Below are 18,913 nucleotides of genomic sequence, written 5' to 3' on the forward strand. Positions count from 1 at the left end.
GAGACCATGTGTCGGTTTGAAAAGTATTTTCCGCCATCATTCTTTGACATGATGCCTCATTTGATTATTCATCTTGTTCGTGAAATTAAGCTTTGTGGGCCAGTTTGTATGAGGTACATGTATCCCTTTGAACGGGAAATGGGTACCTTGAAAGATAGAGTGATGAATCCGGCGAAACCTGAAGCTAGTATTGTCCAACGAACCGTCGCGGAGGAAGTTGCTGCATGGGTTTCTCAATATATGGCACGTTAGAAAGAAGTCGGAGTACCAAAGTCTAGACATGATGGGAGACTTGGGGGTCAAGGTACAATTGGCAAGAAAAGGATATCAATCGATTCTGAAATGATGTGTAAGGTTGTGCTGTTTGTGGTGCAAAGTCTTAGTGAAGTCCATCCATACGTGGCTGAGCACATGAACTTTCTTAGAGAGCAATATCCTTCAAAAAATGGTCCTCAACTGATAAAAGAGCATAATCGTTCATTCCTCACATGGTTCAAGCGTCGAGTGATGGATCAATTTTCCGACACGCCTAATGAGGTATCTGACATGGTGAGATGGTTGGCATATGGTCCTAAATGTCAAGTCATATCTTATGAGGGGTACGTCATCAATGGCTATTCTTTTTACACGAAGCGACAAGATGACAAAACGACGATGAAAAATAGTGGTGTTACGGCAATATGTTTGTCTTCAGAGTATGCTAGTGTAAAAGATAGAACACTTGTAGATAAGACGAACTCTTACTATGGAGTCATTGAAGAAATATTAGAGTTGGAATATAAGTATTTTAAGATTCCTCTATTCTGGTGCAAGTGGGTTGATATTAGTCGCGGTGTCAAAAAGGATGAACATGGGTACCTGACACTTGTAAACTTTAGTCGAGTTGGGCATCTTGCAGATCCTTTCATATTAGCATCACAGGCAAAACAAATCTTTTACATGGTTGACCCTGCCGATCGTAGTTGGTCAGTTGTTCTGGAAGGCAAAAGAAGAATACTTGGCGTTGAGGATGTAGATGATGAAGAAGAGTATGATGAGCAGTTTAATGAGATTCCATCTTCCTCCTGGCATATCCCTCAAATGATTGACGATGTTGACATGAGTTATATGCGCCGAGATCATGATGAAGGATTTTATGTTGAAAAAGAGAAATAGTGAGATAGGTACTATTTTGGCAACTATTTTTTTCACCAAGTTAATTTGTAGATTAGTTAAAAGTTGGGTTCGAAAACGTCATTTTTGCCTAAATATGTACTATAACGACCCAATTACCCTTAAATGTGGAATAATAGATTAGTACGAGGCTTAGAAAGTTATAACTATGCATATGAGACATGTAATAACTTTGAAAACATTCCTTAGGTTGTTTAGTTAAAAGTTGGGTTCGAAAACGTCATTTTTGCCTAAATATGTACTATAACGACCCAATTACCCTTAAATGTGGAATAATAGATTAGTACGAGGCTTAGAAAGTTATAACTATGCATATGAGACATGTAATAAGTTTGAAAACATTCCTTAGGTTGTTTAGTTAAAAGTTGGGTTCGAAAACGTCATTTTTGCCTAAATATGTACTATAACGACCCAATTACCCTTAAATGTGGAATAATATATTAGTACGAGGCTTAGAAAGTTATAACTATGCACATGAGACATGTAATAAGTTTGAAAACATTCCTTAGGTTCTTTAGTTAAAAGTTTGGTTCGAAAACGTCATTTTTGCCTAAATATGTACTATAACGACCCAATTACCCTTAAATGTGGAATAATAGATTAGTACGAGGCTTAGAAAGTTATAAATATGCATATGAGACATGTAATAAGTTTGAAAACATTCCTTAGGTTGTTTAGTTAAAAGTTGGGTTCGAAAACGTCATTTTTGCCTAAATATGTACTATAACGACCCAATTACCCTTAAATGTGGAATAATAGATTAGTACGAGGCTTAGAAAGTTATAACTATGCATATGAGACATGTAATAAGTTTGAAAACATTCCTTAGGTTGTTTAGTTAAAAGTTGGGTTCGAAAACGTCATTTTTGCCTAAATATGTACTATAACGACCCAATTACCCTTAAATGTGGAATAATAGATTAGTACGAGGCTTAGAAAGTTATAACTATGCATATAAGACATGTAATCAGGTTGAAAACATTCCTTAGGTTCTTTAGTTAAAAGTTGGGTTCGAAAACGTCATTTTTGCCTAAATATGTACTATAACGACCCAATTACCCTTAAATGTGGAATAATAGATTAGTACGAGGCTTAGAAAGTTATAACTATGCATATGAGACATGTAATAAGTTTGAAAACATTCCTTAGGTTGTTTAGTTAAAAGTTGGGTTCGAAAACGTCATTTTTGCCTAAATATGTACTATAACGACCCAATTACCCTTAAATGTGGAATAATATATTAGTACGAGGCTTAGAAAGTTATAACTATGCATATGAGACATGTAATAAGTTTGAAAACATTCCTTAGGTTCTTTAGTTAAAAGTTTGGTTCGAAAACGTCATTTTTGCCTAAATATGTACTATAACGACCCAATTACCGTTAAATGTGGAATAATAGATTAGTACGAGGCTTAGAAAGTTATAACTATGCATATGAGACATGTAATAAGTTTGAAAACATTCCTTAGGTTGTTTAGTTAAAAGTTGGGTTCGAAAACGTCATTTTTGCCTAAATATGAACTATAACGACCCAATTACCCTTAAATGTGGAATAATAGATTAGTACGAGGCTTAGAAAGTTATAACTATGCATATGAGACATGTAATAAGTTTGAAAACATTCCTTAGGTTGTTTAGTTAAAAGTTGGGTTCGAAAACGTCATTTTTGCCTAAATATGTACTATAACGACCCAATTACCCTTAAATGTGGAATAATAGATTAGTATGAGGCTTAGAAAGTTATAACTATGCATATAAGACATGTAATAAGTTTAAAAACATTCCTTAGGTTGTTTAGTTAAAAGTTGGGTTCGAAAACGTCATTTTTGCCTAAATATGTACTATAACGACCCAATTACCCTTAAATGTGGAATAATAGATTAGTACGAGGCTTAGAAAGTTATAAATATGCATATGAGACATGTAATAAGTTTGAAAACATTCCTTAGGTTGTTTAGTTAAAAGTTGGGTTCGAAAACGTCATTTTTGCCTAAATATGTACTATAACGACCCAATTACCCTTAAATGTGGAATAATAGATTAGTACGAGGCTTAGAAAGTTATAACTATGCATATGAGACATGTAATAAGTTTGAAAACATTCCTTAGGTTGTTTAGTTAAAAGTTGGGTTCGAAAACGTCATTTTTGCCTAAATATGTACTATAACGACCCAATTACCCTTAAATGTGGAATAATAGATTAGTACGAGGCTTAGAAAGTTATAACTATGCATATAAGACATGTAATCAGGTTGAAAACATTCCTTAGGTTCTTTAGTTAAAAGTTGGGTTCGAAAACGTCATTTTTGCCTAAATATGTACTATAACGACCCAATTACCCTTAAATGTGGAATAATAGATTAGTACGAGGCTTAGAAAGTTATAACTATGCATATGAGACATGTAATAAGTTTGAAAACATTCCTTAGGTTGTTTAGTTAAAAGTTGGGTTCGAAAACGTCATTTTTGCCTAAATATGTACTATAACGACCCAATTACCCTTAAATGTGGAATAATATATTAGTACGAGGCTTAGAAAGTTATAACTATGCATATGAGACATGTAATAAGTTTGAAAACATTCCTTAGGTTCTTTAGTTAAAAGTTTGGTTCGAAAACGTCATTTTTGCCTAAATATGTACTATAACGACCCAATTACCGTTAAATGTGGAATAATAGATTAGTACGAGGCTTAGAAAGTTATAACTATGCATATGAGACATGTAATAAGTTTGAAAACATTCCTTAGGTTGTTTAGTTAAAAGTTGGGTTCGAAAACGTCATTTTTGCCTAAATATGAACTATAACGACCCAATTACCCTTAAATGTGGAATAATAGATTAGTACGAGGCTTAGAAAGTTATAACTATGCATATGAGACATGTAATAAGTTTGAAAACATTCCTTAGGTTGTTTAGTTAAAAGTTGGGTTCGAAAACGTCATTTTTGCCTAAATATGTACTATAACGACCCAATTACCCTTAAATGTGGAATAATAGATTAGTACGAGGCTTAGAAAGTTATAACTATGCATATGAGACATGTAATAGGTTTGAAAACATTCCTTAGGTTGTTTAGTTAAAAGTTGGGTTCGAAAACGTCATTTTTGCCTAAATATGTACTATAACGACCCAATTACCCTTAAATGTGGAATAATAGATTAGTACGAGACTTAGAAAGTTATAACTATGCATATAAGACATGTAATAAGTTTGAAAACATTCCTTAGGTTCTTTAGTTAAAAGTTGGGTTCGAAAACGTCATTTTTGCCTAAATATGTACTATAACGACCCAATTACCCTTAAATGTGGAATAATAGATTAGTACGAGGCTTAGAAAGTTATAACTATGCATATGGTTTGGGTTAGAATCGAAATAATGACAGCATGCATGATTGATGGTGTCTTTTATGGGTTTCGATCTGTTCCAAAATGTTGCAAAGCTCAGATCAGAACTGTGCAGATCAGTGCACAGAACTGATCAGAACTGACCAGTTCTGTGCACTGATCTGCACAGCTCAGAAGAAAACTGTGCAGATCAGTGCATAGAACTGATCAGTTCTGACCAGTTCTGTGCACTGATCTGCACAGCTCAGATCAGAACTGTGCAGATCAGTGCACAGAACTGATCAGTTCTTTATTTTTCTTTTAAAATCCTGCTTTTGAAGGTATGTAATTTTGATGATTTTCCAATGCAGTAGCGTCAGGCATGGATGAAGATCAACACGCAAATTCAGGTCCATCTAACAAATCACCAAATCAAGTGCCCCAAAAGCAAAAAAAGAAGCCAAGAGGCCCTACAAAAGGAATAAAATCCATGCTCGGGGTTCCAAGAATAATTGAATGGGATCACTTGGACCGACCCACAGGGAAATGGGCAACGGATTACAAGAATCACATTGCCGAGATAAGTCGCGCAAAGGTTTCAATATTGATCAGAACCTGGGAAGATGTTTCACAAGGAATAAAAGACACTTTGTGGGAAGACGTCAAGGTAACCGGTTTTATTTTGGAAATTCAGTTGTACATATCTACGTGTCTTTTTCATGTGCTAAAAGACTTTCTTGTTCCTTTTCTTTTTCTTTCATTTAGAGAGAATTTCATATCACAGATGAAACTAAGAAAGAAGTTGTCTTAAAGAGTTGTGATAAGCGTTGGAGGGAATTCAAATCAAGATTGACGACTGGTTGGATCCGGGGTACAAGAAAAAGGCCAAAAGATGAAAAGATGCCATATGATTTGTATACTCCCTCCGTCCCGGAATACTCGACCCGGTTTGACCGGCACAGAGTTTAAGGGACTTGAATTGACTTATTTAATTTAATAGGTAGTAGTTGATAGTGGGGTATTATTTTAATGTAGTTAGTGGGAAATGTGTTAAGAGGTGGGGTTGGGAGAGAGTAGGGGTTGAATTTTTAATTATTTTTTGTATGGAGTAGGGGGTAGGTGGGTTAATAGGGGTGGAGTGAGAAATAATATAATATTGTTATAATATTTCCATTTTTAGAAACAGGTCAAGTATTAAGGGACGGCCCGATAAGGAAAACAGGTCAAGTATTCCGGGACGGAGGGAGTAGTTATATAACTAAGGATATATGGAAGGAATTTGTGAAGATACGTACCTCCGAAGAAGCTGAGGTATAAAAATTATTCTTATTTAAAGTCTTGGTATAATCTAAGTTTTATTTTGTTGTAATAATTTCTTTTACCCCCCTAAAATTAGGAAATAAGTGAGAAAGCAAGACAAAGTCAATCTTTCAACATATATCCTCATCATATGGGACAGAAATCATATGCTGAAATGACAAGTGAATGGCAGAGAAAAGGGTACATTCCCTCACTTTCTTCGTCATCTGAAGGTTCCTCTGCGTCTACAATTTCTTCAAGTTTGCCGAGTAGGACATGTTTATGGCTTCTTGCAAGATCGGTACCAGATGAGAAAGGAAATCCTTACTTGCCGGATGAGGGCACACAAAAGGTCAAAGAAAATATTGTAAGTTCATTTAACAATTTTGCGTAATGTTGTGATTCCTCTAATTTCATATATGTTCTTAAATATGAAACCAAGTGTTGAACTTTTCTCAAAACCATTTGATTTCATGTAGGATGAATGGAAAAGGAAACAAGATGAAGGGGAATTTGTTCCCAAAAGTGCACGAGATGATGTCTTATCTCGTGCACTTGGTAAGACTAAAGAAGGGAGACCACTAACATTTGGTGGTGGAGTAGGCATCAAAGCTGTGTGGGGGACCGGAGAGCGGCGTAGCTTTCGACGGTATGGAGATGCGGAGATGGAGGAAATGGAAGCAAGAGTGACCAAAAGGGTCAAAGATGAGACAATACAAGAGATGAACTCCAAGATGGATGCCATGGTTATGGAGAAATTTATCACATTTCCTAAAGAACTTGGTGTCCAAATACCAAGCCAGATGAGGATAGACGCAAATGTTCATAGTAGTTGTCGTTCCGGGGGTTTAGATCCATTTGCCGACATTACGGTATGATAATTTGTGTTTTTCAAGTAATTTGTTTCTAGTTAATTCTATTGGACTTTTCTAACATGTTACATTGTATTTGCGTTATTGTTCAAAATAAGTAATAAGGAACCTGTCCCGTGCCATCTATACCTGAGCATAGGCTCTGAGAAAGTCTTTGTTGCCTATGGTACCATATGTCCAGAGTTGCTCCGTGATCACCACAACGACGTCACGTCCGATAACGTGAAAGTGAGCGTTGATGATTTTGAGCCCGCGTACAAAGAAGCTCCCGTCCCCGTGCCTTCTCAATATATTAAGAAACTTGCTCAAGCTCATGGTACCTTCACTCAGTGGCCAAAGCATTTGGTGTCGCTTACGAATGAGGAGGTAACTAACATATGCATGATAATTTGAAGTAGAACTATTATACCATGTATGCTCACTAATATGTATATCGTTATTTGAAAATCATACCTCAGGTAAACAAGCCTACAAATAAAGAGCCTAAAGGGAAAGGGAACAAAGGGAAAGAGATAGTGCTTGGGGGAAGTGGAACAAAAGCGTCCAACACTAAATCAAAAACCTATTTCCTTGAAAATTATAAAGTGCAAAATTTGAGTGGTAAGTGCAATGTGATGAAAACTATGATGTTGGGATTAAAAGAAGGGGAGCACGTTAAGGTGCATTGCACTAAAAGGACATTCAATATGGAAAAGGACTTTGAAATTAGTGTCACCGTTGAAGACACCGATCAACTTCTCTCGGGAGCATGGCTCAATATATCAATAATACAAGTTTTTGTTACGTGAGTTACCTAAATTCATATTTTGCCCCTAAATTTGATTTTTATGATTGTCTTAACGTTCTTACACTATATATTATAGGGCTTTGAGTGAGTTGTGTTTTCACGATGATTGTCACCCCAATAGTATTGGATTCATGTGCCCGGAGATGATCTCGGCCACCATGTTAAAGTCCGATGCAGATCGAATTCTATTGTACATGACGAGGTCCATGAGTGCACTTAGTTCTAAGACATTCATCTTATGTCCATACTACGAAAAGTATGAAAATTACTTTGAACTTTGTTTTTAATTAATTGTTATAAATTTAACTTTTTTTTTCTAACTACATACGTTTATTGTTTGTATGTAGGAGTCACTGGATGCTTTTAGTTCTTTGCTTGTCTAAACGTGAGGTCTACATATTTGATTCTCAACAGAAGAAGAGAAATTTGATGATTAAGGAGCCACTAAACAAGTAAGTAAAGTATGCATATGAAAATGCCATTTTTGCCTAAATTTTTGCCTAAGGTTCTTTAGTTCAAAGTTGGGTTCGAAAACATCATTTTTGCCTAAAAATGATCTAGAACGACTCAATTAGCCTTAAATGTGAAATAATAGATTGTAAAGGGCCTTAGAAAGTTATAACTATGCATATGAGACGTGTAATAAGTTTGAAAACATTCCTTAGGTTCTTTAGTTCAAAGTTGGGTTCGAAAACATCATTTTTGCCTAAAAATGACCTAGAACGACTCAATTAGCCTTAAATGTGAAATAATAGATTGTAAAGGGCCTTAGAAAGTTATAACTATGCATATGAGACGTGTAATAAGTTTGAAAACATTCCTTAGGTTCTTTGGTTCAAAGTTGGGTTCGAAAACATCATTTTTGCCTAAAAATGACCTAGAACGACCCAATTAGCCTTAAATGTGAAATAATAGATTGCAAAGAGCCTTAGAAAGTTGTAAATAAGCATATTAAACGTAGAATAAGTTTGAAAACATTCCTTAGGTTCTTTGGTTCAAAGTTGGGTTCGAAAACATCATTTTTGCCTAAAAATGACCTAGAACGACCCAATTAGCCTTAAATGTGAAATAATAGATTGTAAAGAGCCTTAGAAAGTTATAACTGTGCATATGAGACGTGTAATAAGTTTGAAAACATTCCTTAGGTTCTTTAGTTCAAAGTTGGGTTCGAAAACATCATTTTTGCCTAAAAATGACCTAGAACGACCCAATTAGCCTTAAATGTGAAATAATAGATTGTAAAGAGCCTTAGAAAGTTGTAAATAAGCATATTAAACGTAGAATAAGTTTGAAAACATTCCTTAGGTTCTTTGGTTCAAAGTTGGGTTCGAAAACATCATTTTTGCCTAAAAATGACCTAGAACGACCCAATTAGCCTTAAATGTGAAATAATAGATTGTAAAGAGCCTTAGAAAGTTATAACTATGCATATGAGACGTGTAATAAGTTTGAAAATATTCCTTAGGTTCTTTAGTTCAAAGTTGGGTTCGAAAACATCATTTTTGCCTAAAAATGACCTAGAACGACCCAATTAGCCTTAAATGTGAAATAATAGATTGTAAAGAGCCTTAGAAAGTTGTAAATAAGCATATTAAACGTAGAATTAGTTTGAAAACATTCCTTAGGTTCTTTGGTTCAAAGTTGGGTTCGAAAACATCATTTTTGCCTAAAAATGACCTAGAACGACCCAATTAGCCTTAAATGTGAAATAATAGATTGCAAAGAGCCTTAGAAAGTTGTAAATAAGCATATTAAACGTAGAATAAGTTTGAAAACATTCCTTAGGTTCTTTGGTTCAAAGTTGGGTTCGAAAACATCATTTTTGCCTAAAAATGACCTAGAACGACCCAATTAGCCTTAAATGTGAAATAATAGATTGTAAAGAGCCTTAGAAAGTTATAACTGTGCATATGAGACGTGTAATAAGTTTGAAAACATTCCTTAGGTTCTTTAGTTCAAAGTTGGGTTCGAAAACATCATTTTTGCCTAAAAATGACCTAGAACGACCCAATTAGCCTTAAATGTGAAATAATAGATTGTAAAGAGCCTTAGAAAGTTGTAAATAAGCATATTAAACGTAGAATAAGTTTGAAAACATTCCTTAGGTTCTTTGGTTCAAAGTTGGGTTCGAAAACATCATTTTTGCCTAAAAATGACCTAGAACGACCCAATTAGCCTTAAATGTGAAATAATAGATTGTAAAGAGCCTTAGAAAGTTATAACTATGCATATGAGACGTGTAATAAGTTTGAAAATATTCCTTAGGTTCTTTAGTTCAAAGTTGGGTTCGAAAACATCATTTTTGCCTAAAAATGACCTAGAACGACCCAATTAGCCTTAAATGTGAAATAATAGATTGTAAAGAGCCTTAGAAAGTTGTAAATAAGCATATTAAACGTAGAATTAGTTTGAAAACATTCCTTAGGTTCTTTGGTTCAAAGTTGGGTTCGAAAACATCATTTTTGCCTAAAAATGACCTAGAACGACCCAATTAGCCTTAAATGTGAAATAATAGATTGCAAAGAGCCTTAGAAAGTTGTAAATAAGCATATTAAACGTAGAATAAGTTTGAAAACATTCCTTAGGTTCTTTGGTTCAAAGTTGGGTTCGAAAACATCATTTTTGCCTAAAAATGACCTAGAACGACCCAATTAGCCTTAAATGTGAAATAATAGATTGTAAAGAGCCTTAGAAAGTTATAACTGTGCATATGAGACGTGTAATAAGTTTGAAAACATTCCTTAGGTTCTTTAGTTCAAAGTTGGGTTCGAAAACATCATTTTTGCCTAAAAATGACCTAGAACGACCCAATTAGCCTTAAATGTGAAATAATAGATTGTAAAGAGCCTTAGAAAGTTGTAAATAAGCATATTAAACGTAGAATAAGTTTGAAAACATTCCTTAGGTTCTTTGGTTCAAAGTTGGGTTCGAAAACATCATTTTTGCCTAAAAATGACCTAGAACGACCCAATTAGCCTTAAATGTGAAATAATAGATTGTAAAGAGCCTTAGAAAGTTATAACTATGCATATGAGACGTGTAATAAGTTTGAAAATATTCCTTAGGTTCTTTAGTTCAAAGTTGGGTTCGAAAACATCATTTTTGCCTAAAAATGACCTAGAACGACCCAATTAGCCTTAAATGTGAAATAATAGATTGTAAAGAGCCTTAGAAAGTTGTAAATAAGCATATTAAACGTAGAATTAGTTTGAAAACATTCCTTAGGTTCTTTGGTTCAAAGTTGGGTTCGAAAACATCATTTTTGCCTAAAAATGACCTAGAACGACCCAATTAGCCTTAAATGTGAAATAATAGATTGCAAAGAGCCTTAGAAAGTTGTAAATAAGCATATTAAACGTAGAATAAGTTTGAAAACATTCCTTAGGTTCTTTGGTTCAAAGTTGGGTTCGAAAACATCATTTTTGCCTAAAAATGACCTAGAACGACCCAATTAGCCTTAAATGTGAAATAATAGATTGTAAAGAGCCTTAGAAAGTTATAACTGTGCATATGAGACGTGTAATAAGTTTGAAAACATTCCTTAGGTTCTTTAGTTCAAAGTTGGGTTCGAAAACATCATTTTTGCCTAAAAATGACCTAGAACGACCCAATTAGCCTTAAATGTGAAATAATAGATTGTAAAGAGCCTTAGAAAGTTGTAAATAAGCATATTAAACGTAGAATAAGTTTGAAAACATTCCTTAGGTTCTTTGGTTCAAAGTTGGGTTCGAAAACATCATTTTTGCCTAAAAATGACCTAGAACGACCCAATTAGCCTTAAATGTGAAATAATAGATTGTAAAGAGCCTTAGAAAGTTATAACTATGCATATGAGACGTGTAATAAGTTTGAAAATATTCCTTAGGTTCTTTAGTTCAAAGTTGGGTTCGAAAACATCATTTTTGCCTAAAAATGACCTAGAACGACCCAATTAGCCTTAAATGTGAAATAATAGATTGTAAAGAGCCTTAGAAAGTTGTAAATAAGCATATTAAACGTAGAATAAGTTTGAAAACATTCCTTAGGTTCTTTGGTTCAAAGTTGGGTTCGAAAACATCATTTTTGCCTAAAAATGACCTAGAACGACCCAATTAGCCTTAAATGTGAAATAATAGATTGTAAAGAGCCTTAGAAAGTTATAACTATGCATATGAGACGTGTAATAAGTTTGAAAGCATTCCTTAGGTTCTTTAGTTCAAAGTTGGGTTCGAAAACATCATTTTTGCCTAAAAATGACCTAGAACGACCCAATTAGCCTTAAATGTGAAATAATAGATTGTAAAGAGCCTTAGAAAGTTGTAAATAAGCATATTAAACGTAGAATAAGTTTTAAAACATTCCTTAGGTTCTTTGGTTCAAAGTTGGGTTCGAAAACATCATTTTTGCCTAAAAATGACCTAGAACGACCCAATTAGCCTTAAATGTGAAATAATAGATTGCAAAGAGCCTTAGAAAGTTGTAAATAAGCATATTAAACGTAGAATAAGTTTGAAAACATTCCTTAGGTTCTTTGGTTCAAAGTTGGGTTCGAAAACATCATTTTTGCCTAAAAATGACCTAGAACGACCCAATTAGCCTTAAATGTGAAATAATAGATTGTAAAGAGCCTTAGAAAGTTATAACTGTGCATATGAGACGTGTAATAAGTTTGAAAACATTCCTTAGGTTCTTTAGTTCAAAGTTGGGTTCGAAAACATCATTTTTGCCTAAAAATGACCTAGAACGACCCAATTAGCCTTAAATGTGAAATAATAGATTGTAAAGAGCCTTAGAAAGTTGTAAATAATCATATTAAACGTAGAATAAGTTTGAAAACATTCCTTAGGTTCTTTGGTTCAAAGTTGGGTTCGAAAACATCATTTTTGCCTAAAAATGACCTAGAACGACCCAATTAGCCTTAAATGTGAAATAATAGATTGTAAAGAGCCTTAGAAAGTTATAACTATGCATATGAGACGTGTAATAAGTTTGAAAATATTCCTTAGGTTCTTTAGTTCAAAGTTGGGTTCGAAAACATCATTTTTGCCTAAAAATGACCTAGAACGACCCAATTAGCCTTAAATGTGAAATAATAGATTGTAAAGAGCCTTAGAAAGTTGTAAATAAGCATATTAAACGTAGAATTAGTTTGAAAACATTCCTTAGGTTCTTTGGTTCAAAGTTGGGTTCGAAAACATCATTTTTGCCTAAAAATGACCTAGAACGACCCAATTAGCCTTAAATGTGAAATAATAGATTGCAAAGAGCCTTAGAAAGTTGTAAATAAGCATATTAAACGTAGAATAAGTTTGAAAACATTCCTTAGGTTCTTTGGTTCAAAGTTGGGTTCGAAAACATCATTTTTGCCTAAAAATGACCTAGAACGACCCAATTAGCCTTAAATGTGAAATAATAGATTGTAAAGAGCCTTAGAAAGTTATAACTGTGCATATGAGACGTGTAATAAGTTTGAAAACATTCCTTAGGTTCTTTAGTTCAAAGTTGGGTTCGAAAACATCATTTTTGCCTAAAAATGACCTAGAACGACCCAATTAGCCTTAAATGTGAAATAATAGATTGTAAAGAGCCTTAGAAAGTTGTAAATAAGCATATTAAACGTAGAATTAGTTTGAAAACATTCCTTAGGTTCTTTGGTTCAAAGTTGGGTTCGAAAACATCATTTTTGCCTAAAAATGACCTAGAACGACCCAATTAGCCTTAAATGTGAAATAATAGATTGTAAAGAGCCTTAGAAAGTTATAACTATGCATATGAGACGTGTAATAAGTTTGAAAATATTCCTTAGGTTCTTTAGTGCAAAGTTGGGTTCGAAAACATAATTTTTGCCTAAAAATGACCTAGAACGACCCAATTAGCCTTAAATGTGAAATAATAGATTGTAAAGAGCCTTATAAAGTTGTAAATAAGCATATTAAACGTAGAATAAGTTTGAAAACATTCCTTAGGTTCTTTGGTTCAAAGTTGGGTTCGAAAACATCATTTTTGCCTAAAAATGACCTAGAACGACCCAATTAGCCTTAAATGTGAAATAATAGATTGTAAAGAGCCTTAGAAAGTTATAACTATGCATATGAGACGTGTAATAAGTTTGAAAACATTCCTTAGGTTCTTTAGTTCAAAGTTGGGTTCGAAAACATCATTTTTGCCTAAAAATGACCTAGAACGACCCAATTAGCCTTAAATGTGAAATAATAGATTGTAAAGAGCCTTAGAAAGTTGTAAATAAGCATATTAAACGTAGAATAAGTTTGAAAACATTCCTTAGGTTCTTTGGTTCAAAGTTGGGTTCGAAAACATCATTTTTGCCTAAAAATGACCTAGAACGACCCAATTAGCCTTAAATGTGAAATAATAGATTGCAAAGAGCCTTAGAAAGTTGTAAATAAGCATATTAAACGTAGAATAAGTTTGAAAACATTCCTTAGGTTCTTTGGTTCAAAGTTGGGTTCGAAAACATCATTTTTGCCTAAAAATGACCTAGAACGACCCAATTAGCCTTAAATGTGAAATAATAGATTGTAAAGAGCCTTAGAAAGTTATAACTATGCATATGAGACGTGTATTAAGTTTGAAAACATTCCTTAGGTTCTTTAGTTCAAAGTTGGGTTCGAAAACATCATTTTTGCCTAAAAATGACCTAGAACGACCCAATTAGCCTTAAATGTGAAATAATAGATTGTAAAAAGCCTTAGAAAGTTGTAAATAAGCATATTAAACGTAGAATAAGTTTGAAAACATTCCTTAGGTTCTTTGGTTCAAAGTTGGGTTCGAAAACATCATTTTTGCCTAAAAATGACCTAGAACGACCGAATTAGCCTTAAATGTGAAATAATAGATTGTAAAGAGCCTTAGAAAGTTGTAAATAAGCATATTAAACGTAGAATAAGTTTGAAAATATTCCTTAGGTTCTTTAGTTCAAAGTTGGGTTCGAAAACATCATTTTTGCCTAAAAATGATCTAGAACGACTCAATTAGCCTTAAATGTGAAATAATAGATTGTAAAGGGCCTTAGAAAGTTATAACTATGCATATGAGACATGTAATAAGTTTGAAAACATTCCTTAGGTTCTTTAGTTCAAAGTTGGGTTCGAAAACATCATTTTTGCCTAAAAATGACCTAGAACGACTCAATTAGCCTTAAATGTGAAATAATAGATTGTAAAGGGCCTTAGAAAGTTATAACTATGCATATGAGACGTGTAATAAGTTTGAAAACATTCCTTAGGTTCTTTGGTTGAAAGTTGGGTTCGAAAACATCATTTTTGCCTAAAAATGACCTAGAACGACCCAATTAGCCTTAAATGTGAAATAATAGATTGTAAAGAGCCTTAGAAAGTTATAACTATGCATATGAGACGTGTAATAAGTTTGAAAACATTCCTTGGGTTCTTTAGTTCAAAGTTGGGTTCGAAAACATCATTTTTGCCTAAAAATGACCTAGAACGACCCAATTAGCCTTAAATGTGAAATAATAGATTGTAAAGAGCCTTAGAAAGTTATAACTATGCATATGAGACGTGTAATAAGTTTGAAAACATTCCTTAGGTTCTTTGGTTCAAAGTTGGGTTCGAAAACATCATTTTTGCCTAAAAATGACCTAGAACGACCCAATTAGCCTTAAATGTGAAATAATAGATTGTAAAGAGCCTTAGAAAGTTGTAAATAAGCATATTAAACGTAGAATAAGTTTGAAAACATTCCTTAGGTTCTTTGGTTCAAAGTTGGGTTCGAAAACATCATTTTTGCCTAAAAATGACCTAGAACGACCCAATTAGCCTTAAATGTGAAATAATAGATTGTAAAGAGCCTTAGAAAGTTGTAAATAAGCATATTAAACGTAGAATAAGTTTGAAAACATTCCTTAGGTTCTTTGGTTCAAAGTTGGGTTCGAAAACATCATTTTTGCCTAAAAATAACCTAGAACGACCCAATTAGCCTTAAATGTGAAATAATAGAATGCAAAGAGCCTTAGAAAGTTGTAAATAAGCATATTAAACGTAGAATAAGTTTGAAAACATTCCTTAGGTTCTTTGGTTCAAAGTTGGGTTCGAAAACATCATTTTTGCCTAAAAATGACCTAGAACGACCCAATTAGCCTTAAATGTGAAATAATAGATTGTAAAGAGCCTTAGAAAGTTGTAAATAAGCATATTAAACGTAGAATTAGTTTGAAAACATTCCTTAGGTTCTTTGGTTCAAAGTTGGGTTCGAAAACATCATTTTTGCCTAAAAATGACCTAGAACGACCCAATTAGCCTTAAATGTGAAATAATAGATTGCAAAGAGCCTTAGAAAGTTGTAAATAAGCATATTAAACGTAGAATAAGTTTGAAAACATTCCTTAGGTTCTTTGGTTCAAAGTTGGGTTCGAAAACATCATTTTTGCCTAAAAATGACCTAGAACGACCCAATTAGCCTTAAATGTGAAATAATAGATTGTAAAGAGCCTTAGAAAGTTATAACTGTGCATATGAGACGTGTAATAAGTTTGAAAACATTCCTTAGGTTCTTTAGTTCAAAGTTGGGTTCGAAAACATCATTTTTGCCTAAAAATGACCTAGAACGACCCAATTAGCCTTAAATGTGAAATAATAGATTGTAAAGAGCCTTAGAAAGTTGTAAATAAGCATATTAAACGTAGAATAAGTTTGAAAACATTCCTTAGGTTCTTTGGTTCAAAGTTGGGTTCGAAAACATCATTTTTGCCTAAAAATGACCTAGAACGACCCAATTAGCCTTAAATGTGAAATAATAGATTGTAAAGAGCCTTAGAAAGTTGTAAATAAGCATATTAAACGTAGAATAAGTTTGAAAACATTCCTTAGGTTCTTTGGTTCAAAGTTGGGTTCGAAAACATCATTTTTGCCTAAAAATAACCTAGAACGACCCAATTAGCCTTAAATGTGAAATAATAGAATGCAAAGAGCCTTAGAAAGTTGTAAATAAGCATATTAAACGTAGAATAAGTTTGAAAACATTCCTTAGGTTCTTTGGTTCAAAGTTGGGTTCGAAAACATCATTTTTGCCTAAAAATGACCTAGAACGACCCAATTAGCCTTAAATGTGAAATAATAGATTGTAAAGAGCCTTAGAAAGTTGTAAATAAGCATATTAAACGTAGAATTAGTTTGAAAACATTCCTTAGGTTCTTTGGTTCAAAGTTGGGTTCGAAAACATCATTTTTGCCTAAAAATGACCTAGAACGACCCAATTAGCCTTAAATGTGAAATAATAGATTGCAAAGAGCCTTAGAAAGTTGTAAATAAGCATATTAAACGTAGAATAAGTTTGAAAACATTCCTTAGGTTCTTTGGTTCAAAGTTGGGTTCGAAAACATCATTTTTGCCTAAAAATGACCTAGAACGACCCAATTAGCCTTAAATGTGAAATAATAGATTGTAAAGAGCCTTAGAAAGTTATAACTGTGCATATGAGACGTGTAATAAGTTTGAAAACATTCCTTAGGTTCTTTAGTTCAAAGTTGGGTTCGAAAACATCATTTTTGCCTAAAAATGACCTAGAACGACCCAATTAGCCTTAAATGTGAAATAATAGATTGTAAAGAGCCTTAGAAAGTTGTAAATAAGCATATTAAACGTAGAATTAGTTTGAAAACATTCCTTAGGTTCTTTGGTTCAAAGTTGGGTTCGAAAACATCATTTTTGCCTAAAAATGACCTAGAACGACCCAATTAGCCTTAAATGTGAAATAATAGATTGCAAAGAGCCTTAGAAAGTTGTAAATAAGCATATTAAACGTAGAATAAGTTTGAAAACATTCCTTAGGTTCTTTGGTTCAAAGTTGGGTTCGAAAACATCATTTTTGCCTAAAAATGACCTAGAACGACCCAATTAGCCTTAAATGTGAAATAATAGATTGTAAAGAGCCTTAGAAAGTTATAACTATGCATATGAGACGTGTATTAAGTTTGAAAACATTCCTTAGGTTCTTTAGTTCAAAGTTGGGTTCGAAAACATCATTTTTGCCTAAAAATGACCTAGAACGACCCAATTAGCCTTAAATGTGAAATAATAGATTGTAAAGAGCCTTAGAAAGTTGTAAATAAGCATATTAAACGTAGAATAAGTTTGAAAACATTCCTTAGGTTCTTTGGTTCAAAGTTGGGTTCGAAAACATCATTTTTGCCTAAAAATGACCTAGAACGACCGAATTAGCCTTAAATGTGAAATAATAGATTGTAAAGAGCCTTAGAAAGTTGTAAATAAGCATATTAAACGTAGAATAAGTTTGAAAATATTCCTTAGGTTCTTTAGTTCAAAGTTGGGTTCGAAAACATCATTTTTGCCTAAAAATGACCTAGAACGACTCAATTAGCCTTAAATGTGAAATAATAGATTGTAAAGGGCCTTAGAAAGTTATAACCATGCATATGAGACGTGTAATAAGTTTGAAAACATTCCTTAGGTTCTTTGGTTCAAAGTTGGGTTCGAAAACATCATTTTTGCCTAAAAATGACCTAGAACGACCCAATTAGCCTTAAATGTGAAATAATAGATTGTAAAGAGCCTTAGAAAGTTATAACTATGCATATGAGACGTGTAATAAGTTTGAAAACATTCCTTAGGTTATTTAGTTCAAAGTTGGGTTCGAAAACATCATTTTTGCCTAAAAATGACCTAGAACGACTCAATTAGCCTTAAATGTGGCTACTACGTATATAATTGCATTTACATGTGTAAACAAAGTATATAATTGCACTTACATGTAAAATATTCTTTGCATTTACATGTGTAAACAAAGTATATATAATTGCATATTTTATCGAATTTGTAGTGCTTTTCGGAGTTACAAGAGACTAGGTGGACAATCTAAGGGAACTAAATTAACATGGATTCCAGCACAGGTATAATTAGTTTATTATTTACCTAAGAAGTAAGTTTTTCAAAATTATAACATACAATGTGATAGAAATTTTACTTGTGTTATTTATTTTAATGCATTTAGTGTGCTCAACAACCGGGATCACTAGATTGTGGCTACTACGTCATGCGTTTTATGTACGACATAATAATGAATCATGGTAATAGTCAAGATCTTACTAAGGTATGTTCTCATAAACTACGTACTTTATATAATAAATTGAAGTACACAAAACTATTATATTGATCAATCGTTGATAAATTGAATTATTTACACTTTTTTAGGATTTTTCAAGAACATTGCCTTATTCACCGGAGGAGATTAATAAGGTGAAAGATTTTTGGGCAGATTACTTCATGAACAATGTCGAATTTTTAGCTTATTTTGTAATATGAACTTGATCTCTAGCTAGCTACGTACCTTTGTTGTAATAATTTTATGTTTGTTGTAACATGTTGGTTGATCGATCTATGACGAATTTAATTGCCTTTTATTGGGAACGTTAATTACGTTGTAAACTTTTGTGACAGGTATTATTTATAAATGTATTCCCGGTATTGGGAATGAAGCGTCTA

The 18,913-nt window shown here is 33.2% G+C and overlaps 1 protein-coding gene across 1 annotated transcript; it reads left to right on the forward strand.

Moving 5' to 3' along the window:
- Positions 1 to 7,193: 7,193 nt before the first annotated feature.
- LOC130464418 (uncharacterized) lies at positions 7,194 to 18,394 on the forward strand. Its single transcript, XM_056833964.1, has 4 exons — positions 7,194 to 7,454; positions 7,534 to 7,713; positions 7,805 to 7,909; positions 18,252 to 18,394. Exons 1-4 carry the CDS (start codon positions 7,285 to 7,287, stop codon positions 18,325 to 18,327), a joined length of 531 nt encoding a protein of 176 aa, XP_056689942.1. The 5' UTR covers positions 7,194 to 7,284; the 3' UTR covers positions 18,328 to 18,394.
- The last annotated feature ends 519 nt before the right edge of the window (positions 18,395 to 18,913 follow it).

The sequence above is a fragment of the Spinacia oleracea genome, chromosome 6 (genome assembly GCF_020520425.1).
Source record: "Spinacia oleracea cultivar Varoflay chromosome 6, BTI_SOV_V1, whole genome shotgun sequence".
In the NCBI taxonomy this organism is placed as follows: Eukaryota; Viridiplantae; Streptophyta; class Magnoliopsida; order Caryophyllales; family Amaranthaceae; genus Spinacia; species Spinacia oleracea.